Below are 22,961 nucleotides of genomic sequence, written 5' to 3' on the forward strand. Positions count from 1 at the left end.
TGCTTGGTGTTTTGATAGACTATTTACTCTGCTGTAGAAATAGCACTGCTCTCAATGCTGAAATCTGTATAATCCTGCCCACACCACTGATAGTCAGCTTCCTGTGTACACTGTACCTTATCAGCAAGCTGCCAATCAGTGGTGGGGCATGGTTATACAATTGTGCTGGACTACTTGGCATGATATAAAATCATAGAAAGAGGCCAATCTTCCTGCAAAAGAGGTACTACATAGCAATGAATAGCCAATCACACATGCCAAGTTCATAAAGGGGCAAATGCTTAAAACCATACTTGCTGCATAACCGCATCGTCATTAATAATAAACAATTTGCAATGAAATCTTAATAATACAGCTGACAGCCACTGCATCTTTCATAAAGTGGACACATTTTAGCCACGTGCTGACTGTTCTGTGTGACACAATTCACAATGCTATTCAGGGGAGGTTGCAGAGGTACATTATGATAACTCACTCACCTAAAAAGTGTTGTGTTCTCTCCAAGAAACCTTGGTTCTAGGGTGAATATACCCTACCACAAAGGAACAGATGTAGGTCTCTAATAATACCCCTTTCACAATATGTTAGTGTCACGGGTGTGTCACGCTTGACAGACAGTCCTTTGGTGACCGCCTGTAGAAGGTTGCTGCGTTTGGTTACACAAACTGCTCCCTGATATTTTCTTCTTTTCTTGGGGTTTATCCCTTTCCCTTTAGGACCATGCGGATTTCCTCACCTTTCAGCTGTTAATCATCAGCACTTCCCTTGGTGTCCTTTAATATTCTCTTTCCCCCTTGGTCTTTGCTGGTGATTAGGGTAAGTAAGGGAAGTAAGGTGATTAGGGTAAGTAGAGTGGTAAGGGAGTTAAAAATCTATACAGGCCTTAGATGCAAGCAGTCAGCTTGTATCCATCTGAAGAAAAATTATTGTTCATTGATGTACCTCTCCCTGAGTCATCCTGGAGTTAAGTTGTTCATGTGCTTTCCCCTGTGTGTACGCTCTGTGTCTTCTTCAGAGCTTAATGAAGTTGACTAAGCGCTCATCCCATCCCTTCTCTACCTAAGGCCCAGTTCTGGGGTCAGTCAAGGTCAGGTATCGGTGCATAGGTGCAGAACCTATGTAGGGTGGTCAGGAAAGCCAAGGGATTAGTGGAAGGTTTGGTCAGGGATTACCATCTTCCCCTTCAATAGACACAGGGTTTCCCATGCTTTTCCTGTCACCGTACGCGTGGTTCTCCCTCATACCTAGCATGACAGTAACCTACCAAAGCAGAAGAGCGTCATACTGGATAATCATTTCAATATTCAAAACTAGATTTTACAGTTATTTATTTACAGTTTAGAAAACCAATTCATTAATAATTTCAGAAACTTCACAAAAAAGCCAATACAGTTAATAAACATAATTTATTAAAATCAGTATAAAAATACACATGTATAAACAGTTGTGTATAAGAGGATGTCTGTGTACCAGGAGTGTTCATTAATATAGCAATGATCAAATATTACAACTCCGGCTCTGTACATACTGGCATCAAGGTTTGAGTGTCTGATGAAAACATTAATGGACCAAAATGTAGACTTTACAGATTTTCCTTTAAATTAAAAAAAAGTGGTCCCCAAAGGATTGCATACTTGTAAAACAACAAACATAGGAATACTCATCCCCTCCCAGTCCAGTATTAGCTCTCAACTGCTGCATCTGTGTTTTGATTAGTGGTGAATGCACATCAGGCGGGCACAACACTGCTTCAGTCAACCATTGACCTCTGAAGATCATGCTATCTAAATCAGCAAAGCTACCGAGCTCAGTGATTGGCTGCAGTGGTGATATGAGGTGTCACTGTGATGTCATCACTGCAGCCAAAACACAGTGACCAGAGCAGTGGTGGAGGGTCAGTGCTGGAGTGGAAAAGAGGGAATACTATCAGAATTTGTTATTTTATAGGTACGCAATCCTTAGGGAACCATTTTTCTTAAAGTAGAAAACAAAACCTATAATGATATATCAGGATTGTGTTTTTCTTTTAGGCAGAAGAGTACGGCAGATTATACTAAGAATGACAAATGCAACAGAAAGTTGATGGAACGGAGTATAACTGTTGCCAACAAAGGCTAGGTTCACATCTTACATTACTACAGTTTGAGAGTATGGCCAGACAATGCGCTTAACCGCATACAGCCGAAACTCAGTCTAACGCAATAGGTAATTGCCTTACAATTTTACAATCGTGCAGTCATTGACCTGCAATACGTGGAAGGAGCTTTGGACAAGCTGCCGCCACGCCATTCGACTGTGGCCTTGTACCAATAGAAAACTGAACAACACCACCAAATATGTCCTGTGATGGCATCTGATACACCCTGTTGTCTTTCCAATATTTTACTTGAAATATTAGTCCATCATGCAGTGCCCTTTTTGCTATTGGATCTTTTAAGGGCGTTAACCTAACCTTAAAGTGGTTGTCCACTACTTTTACATTGATGGCCCATCCTTAGGTTAGGTCATCAATGTCTGATCGTCCGGTATCCAGCACCCAGCACCCCCTCCGATCAGCTGTTCTTGGTCTTGGCATCAGCAGCAGGCAGCCGGAATTTCTCAGTCTTGGAGCTGCTCCGTCTTCTGATAGCCATGGCGGGTACTCCAGATCCGACTCCTACTGATTAGAATGGGAGGCAGATGTGCAGTACCAGACCTTGCCTGCTATCAGAAGATGGAGCAGTGCCAGAATTGTGCATTTCCAACTGCCTGCTGCCGCCGCTCGGACTGAGAACAGCTGATCGGTGGGGCTGCGTGGTGTTGGACCTGGCCAATCAGACACTGATGGCCTATCCTAAGGATGGGCGATCAATGTAAAAGTAGTGGACAACGCCTTTAACAATCCATGGGAATGTTTACTGAATCATTTCTATATGATTTTGGTTAACAATGGAAAAATAGTAAACAATAAGATAACAGCAGTATGAACAGAGTCTTAATATAAATATTCGTCACAGCTTCATACGATGCAGCGGATGCTGAGAAAACACGTTGTCCATTACTTAACATTCATTTTTTGGGTTATTGATTCAAAGCTTTTTAGAAATTCATGAATAGATTTCTCCTCATATTCTTCACATCTTTTACAGGTATTAGGCTACAAAAAGCAGAGTAAACACCTTAAGCTAACAAATTAATATCATTTCCCACAATTCAAAAAAGTCAGAAGCTTCACTAATGTATATAACAAGATTAATATTATATAATTTGTAATTTTCCCTTACTAAGAACATAATATAAAAGGATTGTCCACAATAAAATATGTTGAAAAGGTTTCCTGGTGAAATTATATATAACTTACTGTTACGGGGGGCTGTCTGATAATAAAACCCAAAGGAATATCAGACAGTCAGGGTCCACCGTGCAAAGACTCTGCTGCAGACTATGGCAGAGGATAAGGGGTATATAAGTGTGCCACTGTAAATAGTAATAGCACAAGTGCAGAGTGCAATACCTCTGTTAAACTCACAGAGGAATATAATTAGAAAATAAAGCAATTCCTCCCTTACTTGGAGGGTGTGTGGAATGATCTCTGTTAATGGTCACAGAGACAAAAGCAGTGAGTGTGAAATGGCACCTACCTAGGTCCGTTCCTCTAGCGGTGTCAGGAGACGGACAGCAGTGTAAGCCGCACAAAGCTCCTACCTGCGTTCGCTCCACTAGTGTGCGAGGACACGAACCACTAGATATGGCACCTGCCTAGGTCCGCTACACTAGTGGTGCAAAAGAGACGGACAGCAGCATAAGCCGCACAAAGCTCCTACCTATGTTCGCTCCCCTAGTGTGCGAGGATACGAACAACTGTCAGACGCAGTATAAGGAACGTTACCCTAGCGGCAACGTCCACCTACGAGTAGAATCACAAGGCACAGCCGGACCATGTGCCTCAGGCACCTGCCTATGTCCGCTCCACTAAGATGTAAGGATACGGACCGCAGCCGAAGCTGTAAGGTATAAGAACGCTACCCTGCCGGTAGCGCTCACCTAGCATAGACAGAGAGATGCCTAGAGGGACGTGCACAGAGCGTCTACTCTCATGCATGAACCAAGAGGACTGAGCGCCGGGCGGCGTGCATCAGGGTCTTATATAGACTCTGTGCCTCATCCAAGATGGAGGACACCAGAGCCAATCCGCTGCCAGAATGACAGCAATGACGTCACGCTGGCCTATCACCGAGCAAAGCGTCACAAGCACATGACCAGCGACCAATCGGCATAGTAGGTGTCAGAGACATGTGACCTCGTGTCAGCGATGATGTCACCCACACATGTGCAATGGCTCCAAGATAGGACTTAGTCTCCAGCGCTTGCACATGTGCAGTAGCAAGAAATCCGAACATAGTCTCCAGTGCCACAGCAACCGTAACACTTACTAACAAACGTGTAGCTCCATCACTGTTTTAGTCAGTCCTGAGTTGAAGCAGTTCTACTTTCATAACTGTTCTGGACTCATCAGTGCTGTGTGTGCAGTGCACTGGCCAGCTTCTCATTTCAATAGCTACAGCCAGAGCCGTCTCTTTGCCACGGCCAGTGCACAGACAGAAAAAGAGACTGGCTATTTTCATATCTGGTGGAAGTGTGATCAGATACACTCGTTCTGGAAGCAAGTACTCACTTACACCAAATAGATCTGTAAACTGCCATTTAACTCCCAACCAAACCTAATCTTCTTGAATTTGGTCAATAACCCACAACATACACCGAACAAAACTCTGTTATTCTTATTAGCTGCTGCCAAACTTCTCATTTATCCTCTTTGGTGTTCATTCAAATACACCTCAAAAAGTATATTATAGACCCCAGATTTTAAAAAAATTATCCTTTATTATACCAAAGCTAAAATAGACTCACAGACATAAATACATTCAATGTCTCAACTGGGTTCAACCAGTTAGGGGGTAGATACATAACAGTGTACAATTCATTTTTCTTTTCACAGATCGATAAACACTTATCCTCCTCAAAAGGTAAATACCTCAGAGAGACAAAGAAAGAAAAAGATCCAAATATTACAAATATTAAAGGGTTTGTGTACAATTCATACTGATATTTATATTCTTAACCATCCAAACCCCTACTGAGCTCACTGCCAAGCAATGGTATAGGAGCTGACTATAGAGACAAAAAGATATTTCGTCTCTATGTCCAGTTCCAACCCCTACCCAGTTAGAGACCATATATATGACCACAGATATCCAGATATCACCCCTGGTAACACCTATTGATGTTTTTTATGACCGCTATTCAACATCCATGTCACACCCTTAGCCGGTCAGAAAGGCAGAGGAAAAAGCAGGGATAACTTTCAAAATAGGCGCATCCTGGAATACCCACAGGTTATTTCCAACAGAACCAACACCCAACATGTAGTGTAAACCCATCCACTGAACTGTTGATTTAGATACCGTGCACCCTATAGAATGCCAAAAGGTCACTCCCTGCAGAACAGAGACTTAATATCGGCCCAAAACCATCATCTGAACTGTTAGAAAAAAAATGTTTTCAGCAAAGCAAACAAACACATATATGCCATAGATAGTGCAGAAATAAAGAGTCCAATAACCATAATTTGTTCCTTAATAGGATTCTTGATAGATGAAATATTCATCACATATCCACTGGAGATTATTTTTCACAGAGGTAGTTGATTTCAGAAACGTCATATGTCGCAGGTTCCTTTTGGTAATGGTTAGACACACTGTGCTTGATAGCTTCACGTCATATATATGGTCTCTAACTGGGTAGGGGTTGGAACTGGACATAGAGACGAAATATCTTTTTGTCTCTATAGTCAGCTCCTATACCATTGCTTGGCAGTGAGCTCAGTAGGGGTTTGGAGGGTTAAGAATATAAATATCAGTATGAATTGTACACAAACCCTTTAATATTTGTAATATTTGGATTTTTTTCTTTCTTTGTCCCTCTGAAGTATTTACCTTTTGAGGAGGATAAGTGTTTATCGCTCTGTGAAAAGAAAAATGAATTGTACACTGTTATGTATCTACCCCCTAACTGGTTGAACCCAGTTGAGACATTGAATGTATTTATGTCTGTGAGTCTATTTTAGCTTTGGTATAATAAAGGATAATTTTTTTAAAATCTGGGGTCTATAATATACTTTTTGAGATAATTTTTGACCCCTGTAACATATCGAATTGTATTTGAAAAAAAATTCAACAAATACACCCACTATTCAGAACTGGCTGCTACAAACTGATCAGCTGTACCATATTGATAATCTAGCAGCATTTGCTTACCACTCCCAGGCGAAATTCAAGCTCACTTGTGCTCCTTGGATGAAATTCCAAGAATCCAACAAGTCTTTTGACCTGGTGGCGTCTTAACCCCCTCCCATCCATTGGACTAGATATGTCGCATGATTCCACTTATCTCTTCACGCCTACTCTTTTGCGTCCCAGGATCGCCTAGCTATAGCTCTACCTCCTTTTTCCTCTCGTCCCACTCTCTTATATAGGGGCCTTTATTGTCGGTGGCCTCTAATAATTTGGCCTCCTTACCCATACATTTTCCCTTCCCCCTGTTTTTCTCACCTTGCATTTATTCTCACTAAGCCTTCTCTTAACCCTCTTCTCTTTACCCCCTCCCCATCCCATCTCAGACACTTTCTGTACCTGCCTGTTGATCACTCAAGAAGTTTCATCAACAAGCACACTTTGTTTATAAACTTAGAAGTACCTAATTGGGACACTAATAACAAACGAGGATAGACGAACTACATTCTTGAAACTGTACTCCGGAACCAAGATTACCTCTCCAAGAACCGTATACTATGTTGGTATGTACAAAACTTTTAGGTTAAGTTTTCTGACACAATGTCATCGTGAGTGTTCAATACTTGATTGTATGTTCTGTGTTCAATGTGTTTTTGCCTTGTATTAATAAAAAGAATATTGAAAAGAAAAAGAGACTGGCTTAGCAAATTAAATGAGCCACTCACTGACAGTAGCAGTAACAAATCACAGTCAAGGATTGAGACCGTGTGTATTTCTGGCCATTTTGTGTTAAAGATGGGACCAGAAAGCACACCAGCAGGGACTGAGAAAGTGTGAGAAGTCATTGGTACAAGTAAGTATTATTTATTTAAATGTTTTTAAGCAGTCTTAGAGGCCTTCAAACAATCCTTTTTATTTAATGGAAAATCCATTTAAACATTTTCCCAAAGTAGACAACACCTTTGAATGTTTCATTTTCTTTGTTTTATGTAAATAAAGCTTAATCTATTTATATCTAATTTCTCCAACTTTCTAATATACTATGTTTTAATTATTCTCCATTTTCAAGATGCTTTTAGACTGTCAGTAACAGAGAACACTATCATTTGTACTCTCAGCTAGTTTTGTCTATAGCTGGCATTGGCTTTGACTGAATATATACACACAGTACAGACCAAACATTTGGACACACATTCTCATTCAAAGAGTTTTCATTATTTTCATGACTAAACATTGTGTATTCACATTGAAGGCATCAAAACTATGAATTAAAACATGTGGAATGAAATACTTAAAGTGTGAAACAACTGAAAATATGTCTTATATTCTAGGGTATTCAAAGTAGCCACCTTTTGCTTTGATTACTACTTTGCACACTATTGGCATTCTCTTGATGAGCTTTAAGAGGTAGTCACCGGAAATGGTCTTCCAACAGTCTTGAGGGAGTTCCCAGAGATGCTTATCACTTATTGGCCCTTTTGCCTTCACTCTGCGGTCCAGCTCACCCCAAACCATGTCGATTGGGTTCAGGTCTGGTATCTGTGGAGGCCAGGTCATCTGGTGTAGAACCCCATCACTCTCCTTCTTAGTCAAATAGCCCTTACACAGCCTGGAGGTGTGTTTGGGGTCACTATCCTGTTGAAAAATAAATGATGGTCCAACTAAACGCAAACTGGATGGAATAGCACGCCACTGCAAGATGCTGTGGTAGGCATTCTGGTTCTGTATGCCTTCAATTTTGAATAAATCCCCAACAATGTCACCAGCAAAGCACCCCCACACCATCACACCTCCTCCTCCATGCTTCACGGTGGGACACAGACATGTAGAGTCCATCCGTTCACCTTTTCTACAAAGACACGGTGGTTGGATCCAAAGATCTCAAATTTAGACTCATCAGACCAAAGCACTGGTCTAATGTCCATTCCTTGTGTTCTTTAGACCAAACAAGTCTCTTCTGCTTGTTGCTTGTCCGCTGTCCATAACAGTGGTTTCCTAACAGCTATTTTACCATGAAGGCCTGCTGCACAAAGTCTCCCCTTAACAGTTGTTCTAGAGATGAGAAGGTGTGTCCAAACTTTTGGTCTGTACTGTGTGTATATATATATATATATATATATATATATATACACACACACACATACACACACACACATATATATAATAATTTCCACAATTGGATGTGGAATACAATGTTCCTGCGCTGAGAGAATCTTATATATGTGCCCCTGCTATGTACTGTGTAATAACCGTGTCTGACCGTACAGGGACATTGTCTGATCATACCACAGCTCCTGGGCCGGGGAAGAAGCAAAAGGGAGTATACAGACATTACAGGATGGGATCAAAAATAATTATTTCTTTGAGGTAAAAATTTTTTTTTAAAAAAAGGCAGTGTACAGCTTGTATGACAGTGTAAATTTCGCATGTCCTCTAAATAACTTAACATAAAGCTATTAATGTCAAGACCGCTGACAAAAAGTAAGTACACCACAAGTGAAAATGGACAAATTGTGCAAAATTAGACATTTTCTTTCTCCGTTGTTATGCGACTCATTAAGGTGACAAGGTCTCAGGTGTGAATGGGGAGTAGATGTGTTAAATTTGGTGTTATCGCTTACACACTCTCTCATACTGGTCACTGGAAGCTCAACATGGCACCTCATGGCAAAGAATTCTCTAAGGATCTGAAAAAAAATTGTTGCTCTACATAAAAATGGCCTAGGCTATAGGAAGATTGCTAACACCCTCAAATTAAGCTTCAGCAAGATGACCAAGACCATACAGTGGATTAAAAAGGCAGGTCCCACTCAGAACAGGCCTCGCCATGGTCGACCAAAGATGTTGAGTGCACCCGCTCAGCATCATATCCAGAGATTGTCCTTTCAAAATAGATGTATGAGTGCTGCCAGCATTGCAGAGATTAAAAGGGGTGGTGGGGGGTGTCAGCCTTTCAGTGCTCAGACCATACATCACACACTGCATCAAATTGATCTCCATAACTGTCGCCCAAGAAGGAAATGATGCACAAAAAGGCCTGCATACAATTTGCTAAAGACAAGCAGACTACGGACATGGATTAATGGAGCCATGTCCTGTGGTCTGATGAGACCAAGATAAACTTATATGGTTCAGATGGTGTCAAGCGTGTGTGGCAGCAACCAGGTGAAGAATACAAAGACAAGTATCTCTTGTCTACAGTCAAGTAAGGTGGTGGGAGTGTCATGGTTTGGTGCTGCATGGAGACGACATAGGTTAGATTCTGCAATGAAGTCAACATCAGGATCACCATATACCCGGGCCAAGGCTACAAAAAACTCGTCCACTGACCATATTGCCAGAGAATCGGTAGGCAGAGAAAAGGCCTAGGACTAGGGATCTCTCGGCATCAGAGAGACTATTATCCTCACTCGCTGTTCGTCACTCCCTGAGGAACGAGGCCGAAGGCTGAAATATAATTTACAGGCTTCTTAGAACACCACAAATGTATCATGCCCCCCGGAATACCTATTTGGGAGCGCAATCTCGGGTCCAGGCTGTGTCTGTGCTGCGACTAGCAGACCTGCAATATGTTGCAGCTGTTGCACAATCTAAGATAACAGCTCTGTCACCTCATGTGACAGAGTCTGCATCAGGTGTGCTAAAGTTGCAGCCTGACCCATAAGGGCTCAGCAGAAATGCTTGGTGCAGTTATTATGTCACGCACGGATTTGAAAAAGGTCCGACGCGGGGAAAGACACACAGCAAATAGGGGTTTCACCACGACAAAGAAGGGGTACACTGGGGACAATTTAACAATGGTGGGCCTTTGTGCTAGGGAGAGGGATGATGGGACACCTCCTGCACTCACCTGCACCCTGCACTCCTAGCCAGTCCTGTTTTGATTCAGGGACTGAGGAGGATCAAAAAATGCGTAATCCCAAATGGCAACAGAGTGGCTGGAACCTTAACAGATTGCAGACCTAATCCTGACACACAACTAGAAGTAGCCGTGGGACGAGCCTACGATGACCTAGTCGTCTCAACACAGCCGCAGAACTAAATATTCTCACAGATAGAGATATAAGAAAGCTAATCTACCTCAGAGCAGTCCCCAAAGACAGATAGATAGCCCCACACATGTTATGGCTACGGTGATATAGAAAAACACAATACAAAGCTAGAAAAGACAGATTCAGCAAAGGTGAGGCCCAAACTATCTTTATAGGAAAGGATAGGAAGGAGCAATGTCTGCAACCGTAAAAAACCCTAATATATACCAGCACTTCTGTTATGGAAAAATTCTGAGCTCACACAACCTCTCCCCCACTGTATCAGCACTCTGATGTTACTGGGATCCAAAAACACTAATATAGATAAGGGACTGAATTAATACCAAGCATGACAAACACAATACCTTGCAGAATCATGGAGCTAAGTATACAGACACTCCCAGCACGGAATGATCCGATTCCACCAGGAACTCCACACAGGCAAAATAGGAATAAAGCATTAGTATCAAAGCAAAAAAACAACAAGAAAGTGGAAAACAAACAGCAGAGGTACAAAGACCACTTATCTGAGAGGAGTTCTGGTAGTAAGCAGAGTTGGTTACAGAATGTCCTTAACACACAGGAGACCACTGAGCACTGGCAAGTAACAAGAGAAAACTCCAGGTGTGTGGCTTTCATTACACAAATCAACTGCATCGCCAGAACGGACCACAAGAGGGAGCCCCAAACTGGAAAACGTATTGACAACAGTACCCCCCCCTTGAGGAGGGGTCACCGAACCCTCACCGGAACCCCCGGGTTTGTCAGGGTGGGCTCGATGAAAAGCACGGATCAAGCGATCAGCATGTATGTCAGAAACAACCACCCAAGAATTATCCTCCTGACCATAACCTTTACACTTGACCAGATACTGGAGCTTCTGTCTAGCAATACAGGAATCCAAAATTTTTTCCACTACATATTCCAGATCCCCTTCGACCAACACAGGATCAGGAGGCGCAGCCGGTTTAACATATTTTTTCAACAAAGACTTATGAAAGACATTGTGAATCTTGAAAGTCTCTAGAAGAGCCAAATGGAAAGAAACAGGATTAATTACCCTCGAAATTCTATAAGGTCTAATAAACCTTGGCCTAAATTTCGGAGAAGAACCTTTCTTAGGTATATGTCTGGAAGACAACCAGACCAAGTCCACTAGCTTAAACCGGGGACCCACAGTCCTACGTCGGTTGGCAAACCGTTAAGCATTTTCCTAGGAGTGGGACAATTTATCCACCACTTGATCCCAAATATGCTGCATTTTGTCCACTGCAGAATCAACATCCGGGCAGGCGGAAGCCTCCATCGGCCAAGAAAACTGAGGATGAAACCCGAAATTGCAAAAAAAAAAAAAAGAGACATCAAAGTGGCCGAACTAGCTCTATTATTAAGAGCAAACTCAGCCAAGGACAAAAAAGAAACCCAGTCGTCCTGATTAGCCGACATAACACATCGCAAATAGGTTTCCAAAGTCTGATTTGTCCTTTCAGTCTGTCCATTGGTCTGAAGATGAAATGCAGAGAAGGACAATTCAACTCCCAGCCTAGAACAAAAAGCTCTCCAAAATCTAGACACAAACTGGACTCCATCGGACACAACATCCTCAGGAATACCATGCAAACGAACTACCTGATGAAGAAACAAAGGTACCAACTCCGAAGCTGATGGCAACTTAAGCAGTGGTACCAAATGAATCATTTTGGGAAATCTATCACAGATTACCCAAATAACTGTCATCCCATGAGAAACAGGGAGATCAGAGATAAAATCCATAGAGATGTGAGTCCATGGTCTCTTAGGCACCGGCAATAGCAATAATAGTCCACTAGAACGAGAACAAAAAGACTTGGATCTAGAACAGATCTCACAGGACGGCACAAAACTTCTCACATCACGAGACAGAGAAGGCCACCAAAAAGGACCTACTCATCAAATCCCTGGTGCCAAAAGTCCCAGGATGACCAGCCAGCACAGAGCAATGAACTTCAGACATCACTCTACTCCCCCATTGGTAAGGAACATACAATTTCCCCCCAGGACATCTTTCAGGTTTGTTCTCCTGAAATTCCTCAAGAGCAAGTCTCAAATCGGGTGAGATCGGGGAGAAAATCACTCAATCATGTAGTGTGGTAGCAGGCTCGGTCACATCCAGATAATCAGCAAAGAAACTCCTAGAAAGGGCATCCGCATTAATATTCTTAGTACCCGGAATATAAGAGACTACAAAATTAAAGCGTGTGAAAAACAAGGCCCATCTAGCCTGCCTAGGATTCAACCTCCTGGCAGATTCAAGATAAATTAAATTCTTATGATCAGTCTACACTTCAAATTACATCTCGGTTGTTTAAATTTAAATAAATAATAGTGACCTGCAGAGCTAAAATCGCGAAGATTCGGACACTGTCCAAATATTTCTGGAATTATATGAGTTAAGAAATGTTTTATGCATATTTTCAAATAGATAAGTATAAATTGCTAAATTAAAGGTTAACAGACAATTTTACTGCACAGATTGATTTTGCTATGATCTAGTTATATAAGAACTTGCTGGGTTTTTTTTTTTTTTGTTTCTTGGGCTTTTCAATTTTTTACTTATCTTTATTCATTTTATTATACCAAATAACAACAAATTACGGTAATAAGAACATTTTCCTGATACTTACCATCTTACTCTCTAAACGATTATAACTCCGCATATTTTGAAGTGCTTGGTTAAAATTTTTGGCTACTTTATTGACAACATGTTCCTCCTCCACCAAACTTATCTCTTCCAGAAGTACTTCAAATTCTTTATAAAAGCATTCAAAAATTGATTGTGTGCATGTTCCCTGGAAAGAGGAAAAAAAACTTTAAAATGTGTAATAATGCTCATATCAACATTAGAAACAGTAATATATTCACTGAAATCATTACACTACTATCATCTTGAATATTAGTGTGTAAAAGTCGTGAAAGCTGTGGTAGCAATAAAACAGTGAACTCATTACGGTATAAGTGAACATTGAATATATGAGTTTTAGGGTTCAGTCACATTCTGTGTATAAAATATGCAAGTGCAATGCGAGATAAAGTGCATTGTACTCGCAACAATGTTAACCAGTAGAGCAGAGCATATCTGCTACTTTCATCTCTGAAAGTTATTGCATGTGGGTCAAAGCGCATCATGCTGCATGTAGCTCTGTACCTCGGCAATACAAGTTAATGGGTGCGAGAAAAAAGTTCGGCACATGGACATGTGTTTTTAACATGGAGTTTTACATACAGTCAAAATATAGATACAGTGCTGGCCAAAAGTATTGGCACCCCTGCAATTCTGTCAGATAATACTCAGTTTCTTCTTGAAAATGATTGCAATCACAAATTCTTTGGTATTATTAACTTCATTTATTTTGCTTGCAATGAAAAACAACAAAAAGAGAATGAAACAAAAATCAAATCATTGATCATTTCACACAAAACTCCAAAAATAGGCCAGACAAAAGTATTGGCACCCTTAGCCTAATACTTGGTGGCACAACCTTTAGCCAAAATAACTGCGAACAACCACTTCCGGTAACCATCAATGAGTTTCTTACAATGCTCTGCTGGAATTTTAGACCATTCTTCTTTGGCAAACTGCTCCAGGTCCCTGAGATTTGAAGGGTGCCTTCTCCAAACTGCCATTTTGAGATCTCTCCACAGGTGTTCTATGGAATTCAGCGCTGGACTCATTGCTGGCCACTTTAGTAGTCTCCAGTGCTTTCTCTCAAACCATTTTCTAGTGCTTTTTGAAGTGTGTTTTGGGTCATTGTCCTGCTGGAAGACCCATGACCTCTGAGGGAGACCCAGCTTTCTCACACTGGGCCCTACATTATGCTGCAAAATTTGTTGGTAGTCTTCAGACTTCATAATGCCATGCACACGGTCAAGCAGTCCAGTGCCAGAGGCAGCAAAGAAACCCCAAAACATCAGGGAACCTCCTCCATGTTTGACTGTAGGGACCGTGTTCTTTTCTTTTAATGCCTCTTTTTTTTCCCTGTAAACTCTATGTTGATGGCTTTTCCCAAAAAGCTCTACTTTTGTCTCATCTGACCAGAGAACATTCTTCCAAAACGTTTTAGGCTTTCTCAGGTAAGTTTTGGCGAACTCCAGCCTGGCATTTTTATGTCTCGGGGTAAGAAGTGGGGTCTTCCTGGGTATCCTACCATACAGTCCCTTTTCATTCAGATGCCGACGGATAGTACGGGTTGACACTGTTGTACCCTCGGACTGCAGGGCAGCTTGAACTTGTTTGGATGTTAGTCGAGGTTCTTTATCCACCATCCGCACAATCTTGCGTTGAAATCTCTCGTCAATTTTTCTTTTCCTTCCACATCTAGGGAGGTTAGCCACAGTGCCATGGGCTTTAAACTTCTTGATGACACTGCGCACCGTACAGGAACTTTCAGGTCTTTGGAGATGGACGTGTAGCCTTGAGATTGCTCATGCTTCCTCACAATTTGGATTCTCAAGTCCTCAGACAGTTCTTTGGTCTTCTTTCTTTTCTCCATGCTCAATGTGGTACACACAAGGACACAGGACAGAGGTTGAGTCAACTTTAATCCATGTCAACTGGCTGCCAGTGTGATTTAGTTATTGCCAACACCTGTTAGGTGCCACAGGTAAGTTACAGGTGCTGTTAATTACACAAATTAGAAAAGCATCACGTGATTTTTCAAACAGTGCCAATACTTTTGTCCACCCCCTTTTTTATGTTTGGTGTGGAATTATATCCAATTTGGCTTTATGACAATTTTTTTTATTTTTTTTCATTGAAGACAAATTAAATGAAGATGGTAATACCAAAGAATTTGTGATTGCAATCATTTTCAAGACGAAACTGAGTATTATCTGACAGAAATGCAGGGGTGCCAATACTTTTGGCCAGCACTGTAGCTGGATAGGTAGGTGGGTAGATAGATAGACAGAAAGGCAACACATTATAATGTCCCACCCTCCCTGCATATTGTATGTTTTCACCCTCTAATGCCTTTCAAGTGGCACTTAAGGGTGTTTAGCCTTGGTTTTAGCCCCAAATTCAATATTTTCCCCCAAAAAAGGACAAGGGGTATGTTTGTTAGCCAGCTAAAGTAAAGCAGACAACTGCAGCCTGCAGGTGGCAGCTGTACGTTGGCTGGTAGTCCATAAAAAAGTTCACCCCACGCTGTTATTTGAAATTATTTATTTAAAATTAAATAAATAATTTAAAACAAAAAACGTGGGGTCCCCCCCAAATTGGATCACCAGCAAAGGTAAAGCAGACAGCTGTGATCTGGTATTCTCAGGCTGGGGAGGCAAATAGTTATTGGACCTGGATTAGGGATTTGCCAGGGAAATAAATTGTTTAACGAGGGTGTCTCTTGTCTTTATTTCTTTAATAATTTTCTCTTTGTACGTCTTATAGGTTCGCTTTTTGGGAACACCATGGGACGTTGCTATGGATTACATCAGACTTTTTTAGTTAAAATTTGTAATAAATTGGTGAACGATGGATGTAGTCGGTGGGTGTTTGTCTAAATAAAATTTATTTTCCTTTATTCAACTACTGGATTAGTAATGAAGGGTATCTGATAGACACTCACCTATTACTAATAGTAGGGCTTGATGTCAGCTGGCAATTCACAGCTGACAACCTCATTTATTATACCATTTGCCGCTGCAGCAGGGCAATGGAAGAGCCAAGGCAAAGCGCCAGGATTGGTGCATCTAATGGATGCGCCACTTCTGGGGCGGCTGTGGCCTGCTATTTTTAGGCTGGGGAGTGCAAAATAACCATGGGCCTCCCCAGCCTGAGAGTACCAGACCACAGCTCTCTATTTACCTTGGCTGATGATCCTATTTGGGGGACCCCACACTTTTTGTTTTAAACTATTTGTTTAATTTTAAATAAATCATTTAAAATAACAGCATATGGTGACTTATTTTTTGAATTACCAGCCAAAGTAAAACTGCCAGCTGCGGTCTACAGCTGTCTGCTTCACCATACCTGGCTAGCAAAAATAAGGGGGAAAATATTGAATTTGGGGCTATAAACAAGCTTTAACACCGTTTAGTGCCACATGAAAGGCACTAAAGGGTGCAAGCTCGGAATATGCAGGGGGGTGGGACTTTATATATGTGTTGCACATCTATCTATCTATCTATCTATTTACCAATCAATAAATCTATGAATCTGTCTATCCATTCATCTGTCTAGCTTTTGACTGTACGTAAAACTCCATGTTAAAAACGAATGTCACAAGGACATCATATGGATGACACTCATAGCACTCGCATGACATACGCATCTCATTCCAAGACACTTCAAGAACAACAGAGCTATATTATACATCTAGATGTGACTGCACCCTTATGCCGGCATCAGAAGGTACGATATATCAGGCGATATGTCGGTGGGGTCACGTCGTAAGTGATGCAGATTCGTTATCGTTTGAAATATCGTAGCGTGTGACAGCTACGAGCGACGGTGAACGAGCAAAAATATTCACCTTATCGTTGCTTGTTGACACGTCGCTCATTTTCAAAAAGTCGTTTCTTCTTCAGTGCGCTGGTTGTTCATCGTTCCCGGGGCAGCACACGTAGCTCCGTGTGACACCCCGGGAATGATGAACACAGCTTACCTGCGTCTCGCCAGCTATGCGGAAGGAAGGAGGTGGGCGGGATGTTTAGGTCCCGCTCATCTCCGCCCCTCCGCTTCTATTGACCGGCTGCTGTGTGACGTCGCTGTGACGCCAAACGTTCCTCCCCCTTCAGGAAGTGATTGTTCGCCGCCCACAGCGAGGTCGTCCGGGAGGTAAGTGCGTGTGACAGGGGTTAACGACTTTGTGCGCCACGGGCAACTAATTGCCCGTGACGCACAAACGACGGGGGCGGGTACGATCGCTCGTGCGATCGCACGATAGATCGTCCCGTGTGACGCCAGCATTACACTATACAGACTGCATATAAGCTTAGCGTCACTTTGATCAAACTGATTAGACCCATTTGCCATTGATAAGAATACCTTTTTAAATGTGAACCTTCACTAATTGATTTGCCATTTCAGGGCCCAAACCTCAAAATCCTATTGTTTTTAACTAAAGCTAGATGGCTTTTAAATTTATAAACCTACTATAGGTCCTGGAGAAATATGAATGTGTATCTTGTTTTGTTACTGCATATGGCTTACACAATATGATCAAGCTTTATGCCAAGTATCGCACATTTAGAAGTAGTGTACAGTATACATAGCAGTAATGCAGGTTAAAATTCATATACTCAATGCTAACAAATCTTAGCGCACTAAGGGGCACTTTGCACACTGCGACATCGCAGGTGCGATGTCGGTGGGGTCAAATTGAAAATGACGCACTTCCGGCATCGCATGCGACATCGCAGTGTGTAAAGGCTGGATGATACGATTAACGAGCGCAAAAGCGTCGTAATCGTATCATCGGTGCAGCGTCGGCGTAATCCATGATTACGCTGACGCGACGGTCCGATGTTGTTCCTCGCTCCTGCGGCTGCACACATCGCTGTGTGTGAAGTCGCAGGAGCGAGGAACGTCTCCTACCGGCCTCACTGCGGCTTCCGTAGGATATGCGGAAGGAAGGAGGTGGGCAGGATGTTGACATCCTGCTCATCTCCGCCCCTCCGCTCTGATTGGCCGCCTGCCGTGTGACGTCGCAGTGACGCCGCACGACCCGCCCCCTTAACAAGGAGGCGGGTCGCCGGCCACAGGGACGTCGCACGGCAGGTGAGTGTGTGTGTGAAGCTGGCGTAGCGATAACTTTCGCTACGCCAGCTATCACCACATATCGCTGCTGCGACGGGGGCGGGCACTATCGCACTCGGCATCGCAGCATCGGCCTGCGATGTCGCAGTGTGCAAAGTGCCCCTTAGAGTGAGGTTGTTTGTTTGTTTGTATGTTAAAGCAATACAGTAACAACAACTTGCACTCAGTAGACTAAAGGCCGCTTTACACGCTGCGACATCGCTCAAGTGAACTCGTTGGGGTCACGGAATTTGTGACGCACATCCGGTCGCTTTAGCAATGCCGTTGCGTGTGACACCTTTGAGCGATTTTGCATCGTTGCAAAAACGTGCAAAATCGCTCATCGGTGACATGGGGGTCCATTCTCTAATATCTTTGCTGCAGCAGTAACGAAGTTGTTCCTCGTTCCTGCAGCAGCACACATCGGTACGTGTGACACCGCAGGAACGAGGAACCTCTCCTTACCTGCCTCCCGCCCGCAATGCGGAAAGAAGCAGGTGGGTGGGATGTTACGTCCCGCTCATCTCCGCCCCTCTGCTTCTATTGGGCGGCGGATCAGTGACGCAGCTGTGACGTCGCTGTGACGCTAAACGAACCACCCCCATAGAAAGGAGGCGGTTTGCTGGTCACAGTGACGTCGCAGAGCAGGTAAGTCCGTGTGATGGGTCTGGGCGATGTTGTGCGCCACGGGCAGCGATTTGCTCATGTCGCACAACCGATGGGGGCGGGTACCCACGCTAGCGATATCGGTACCGATATCGCAGCGTGTAAAGCGGCCGTTATTTAATTTTTTTAAAGGTTTACATTTTTTTTCCAGTACTGACAGTGATGTCATTTTAATTTTAAAATGGAAAGAAAATGTAAACAGTAATTTTAGGAGATAGAACCAAATATTTTATCCACAGGTTTGATATTGATATAAGTTTGGCTTTTCATAAAGCTTGCTATGTTTTTTAATAGTGGCAATTTGCAATTTTTTGCAATTCATCGATTGCTCTTCATAACAATGTAGAGGTAACGCAAAGTCATTCCTTGGTATGAAAATTAAGTTATTTACAAAAAAAACAACATTTAGGCTGTGTGCACACGTTGCGTTTTTGTTGCATGCTTGTTTTTTTTTCCTTTTTGTAACGTGTTTTGAGAGCAGATTTGTCACAAAACCTATAGAGAAATGCCAGCAGTCACTAATAATAATAAAGTTTTATTTTTATAGCGCCAACATATTCCGCAGCGCTTTACAATTCAGAGGGGACATGTACAGACAATATGACACATTACAGAATAACAAAATTAACATACCAGGAGGAGTGAGGGCCCAGCTCGTAAGCTTACAGTCTATGAATGAGTGTCATACACACGTTGCTTATTTGTGACTTGCAGATTTGGTGTAGAAAATGATCTACAGCATGTCAATTTTTTCAGAGTTTTGCAGCATTATCTCCCCCATTGACTTCGATGAAGTCAGTCAAGATATAAAAATTACTGCGGATTTGCTGCGTATATACTGCAACTTAGTAGTGTTTTTGCATGTTTTTAGACATCAGTGAATGCTAGAGATAGCTAATAATAAACTAATTGGCCTCGGTGTCAATATCAGTGTCAAATGCTCCCTGGGCATCCTAGGGGCACAGTCAGATGGTAACTATGTCGCTGTATTGTTCACAGGTGTATTATAAATAATATATTGTTTACCTGTATTTGTTATTTGATTTTGCCCCTAGGTCTGCTCATTTGTTTGCACTGACTTAGTTCTCCCTCTGTGAGACTCCCATACTTTCATACCTGGAGCAATTATTCACACACACACACACACACACACACACACACACACACACACAGTTTGATTTGTCTTTATACATGTCCTATTTACCCTATGCATCACACTACCATCCATTATATTCTATGTCTGTATACCTTTCCATCTTATATTTACAACCAATGTGGTGGTTTGATTCATATAAAAATGTTTTTATGTTGTGCCATAGGCCTGTTTTTTTAATGCTGCACATTCCCGTATTTATTTAAAATGGTTTTAATATGTATATCCATTTGAATTGATGTACTAATAAAGGATTCTTACAATAAGCATTTGAGAAGTGAGTCTTTTTCTATTAGATTGATAAAGATAGATAATTTATTATAATAGATAGAAATACATAGAGAAAGTGACAAAGTGAGCAATAGAGAGCGATAGACAGAGCGAGTGACAGAGATACAGCGAGAACAACAGGGAGCGCAACAGAGATACAGATATATCTACGTCAGAACTACATGGGTATTTTATATATATATATATATATATATATATATATATATATATGTAGAACAAGCTGAAGAAGGATCCAGCAAGGCAGAATGACTCCAAAGGGCAACAAAAGTTTTTTTGGTTTTTTTTTCTCTGACTTTATTATCTAAGAATAAAAAATTCCAGAGCTCTTGACAAGTTGTTAAGCGCAAGGTATATGCAGTATGGACTACGCGTTTCGGCGGACGCAGCCGCCTTCTTCACGGTCCCAAGACAAAACTGTTCAGTTCGGGTCCGTGCAATAAGGAGAACAAGGACGCCGGGGCTTGAGCTCAGACAGGTGAGCTGGTCTACAACCTTTATTTCAAAAATATATTTTATATATATATATATATATATATATATATATATATATATACACATACATACACACACATACAGTATATATATATATATATATATATATATATATTTATATATATATATATATATATAAAAATACCCATGTAGTTCTGACGTAGATATACAGTGCCTACAAGTAATTGGTTGAAGGATTTCACCAGCACAAAACTCCAGGCATTTTGTTCTTTAAAATAAAACTTCCTTTATTTTCTTATCATTAAAAAGTCCATGCTATGGTGGTCAAGCCCATGTCAGAGAGGACGCGTTTCGAACATCCAGTTCTTATTCAGTCTCTAAACCATCTAGTCACAGAACTGTTTAAAAAGGGCTGAACCCAAACATGTGATCAAATGCAAGGAGAGAGCAAGACAATTACAAAAACATTAACCCCTTGAGTTATATCACTCCATATAATGCTTATAACACTTATATATATACAAAGTATTTTTTTAGCCAGATTAATATGCAAACATCAATTCATTTCTTTTATTTAAACCTTTCGGAAATCTTGTGCCCATTAAAAACATCCATTTTATTTCTCTCTGAAAGAGGATATCTTTCAAATTTCCACCCCTTCTAGGTAGTTGAATTTTTTCAATGGCATTGACTTTCATGCCTGTTAAATTACCTGCATGTGCGTCGCGAAAATGTTGAGACGCTCCTGATAATTTTCTGGTGGTGGCATTATTAACATCATAAATGTGTTCAGATATCCTCTTTCTGAGAGAACGACAAGTGCTGCCTATATATTGTAACTGGCAAATAGTACACGATATTAAATAAACCACATGGTCTGAACTGCAGTTTATGAGTGACATTATTTTATACGTTTATTTATCTGTAAATGAAGAAAATTCCTTCACATTTGACATATAACCGCATAGTCCACACGATCTGTGGCCACATTTGAAAGAGCCTGTGCTGGGTAACCAATTGCCAGTGTTTTTTTCTTTTTTAGTGGAACCGCACCTATTCATATGATCACTAGGTGATAACATGGATCCCAATGTAATGTTCCTTTTTGAAACAAATTTAACTCCATTTTTTAAGATTTTGTGTAATGTGTCATCTGTAGATAAAATGGGTAAATATTTTTTAATAATTTTGATTACATCATAATAATTTTTACTGTATGTTGTTGAAAAAACAACTGACAATTCTTTCTGGGGATTATCTCTGGTTTTATTCATGTCCAAATATTGTGACCTACTCACTTTGATTGCCTTGGTTTTGGCTTTCTGGAGATTTGTCATTTTATACCCTCTTGCCAAAAAACTTTTTTCAATAGTGCTGCATTCTACCTCAAAACCATTTTGGGTGTTGCAACATCTCCTAGCACGGACATATTCACCTGTAGGGATGTTATTTATAACATGCTTTGGATGGCAACTTCCCGCATGTAGTAGTGAGTTGCCTGATATGGGTTTTCTATAAAGACTACAATTAATTTCTCCATTGTCACCCTTCCCATGGAATTGTATATCCAAAAAATTGATTTTTGATACATCATGAAAAAAAGTGAAAAAAAGATTATGGGCATTATTATTAATGTATGATATGAAATCCTCAATTTTTTTTGTTTGGATTTTGCCATACAATAAGTACATCATCTATAAATCTCAGATATAATGCTATATCCGAGAAAAAAGCATAATTCCAGGAGATTTTTCCAAGCTGGTCCCAGATCCATATTGAAAAATCATAAAAGATGCAACAATTCTACTCGTGTCAATTTTTCTTCTACGGACTTTGAAACGACTGATGTGGACTCTACAGACTATAATACTGACACGTCCAATAATAATTTTGACACCCCATCCACTTCTTCAAGTGTGTCAAAAAACTTGAAAAACCAGCCGTTTTTTCAAAAAAAATCGAAAAAAACAAGGAGGAGCGGCCGCAAACATAGAAAGTCATGTGTACCAACACAATCATTTCACGAGGGGGAAAAGGAAATGAATATTGATAATAATAATTTTTCTGTTATAAATATGTCGGCATGCATTTTAAACAGCAGTGAAATTAGTGTTTTGAAAAGGGGTTTAAATTTTGTTCCCAACAAGAGGTTTGATCTTTTTAAAACAATACTAGATGTTAATAAGTTTATCCGAAAATTAACAGTAAAAAAACACTTCTTTCACGATGAAAATGAGGTTAATGTTCCTAATGTTTCAAATGCATCAGCTGACATTTTTTTCTCTCCTATGTCATTTAAAGAACAAATGGCTTTACAAGATTTG

At 41.1% G+C, this 22,961-nt stretch overlaps 1 protein-coding gene across 4 annotated transcripts in view; it reads right to left on the bottom strand.

The window, feature by feature from the left end:
• The window catches only part of IL15 (interleukin 15), a 134,228-nt gene that overhangs the window by 19,665 nt on the left and 91,602 nt on the right, over positions 1-22,961 (bottom strand). For 3 of the 4 annotated variants that reach the window (XM_075348303.1, XM_075348294.1, XM_075348277.1), the window contains 2 exons: positions 12,967-13,131; positions 1,388-3,136 (listed from right to left, as the gene is read on the bottom strand). In XM_075348303.1, the coding sequence (XP_075204418.1) occupies positions 3,038-3,136; positions 12,967-13,131 (264 nt within the window). In that variant the 3' untranslated portion in view covers positions 1,388-3,037. Of the gene's footprint in view, positions 1-1,387; positions 3,137-12,966; positions 13,132-22,961 lie in introns of those variants that run through there. The other variant, XM_075348286.1, reaches the window with a different exon arrangement.

Source organism: Anomaloglossus baeobatrachus, chromosome 1, assembly GCF_048569485.1.
Source record: "Anomaloglossus baeobatrachus isolate aAnoBae1 chromosome 1, aAnoBae1.hap1, whole genome shotgun sequence".
In the NCBI taxonomy this organism is placed as follows: domain Eukaryota; kingdom Metazoa; phylum Chordata; class Amphibia; order Anura; family Aromobatidae; genus Anomaloglossus; species Anomaloglossus baeobatrachus.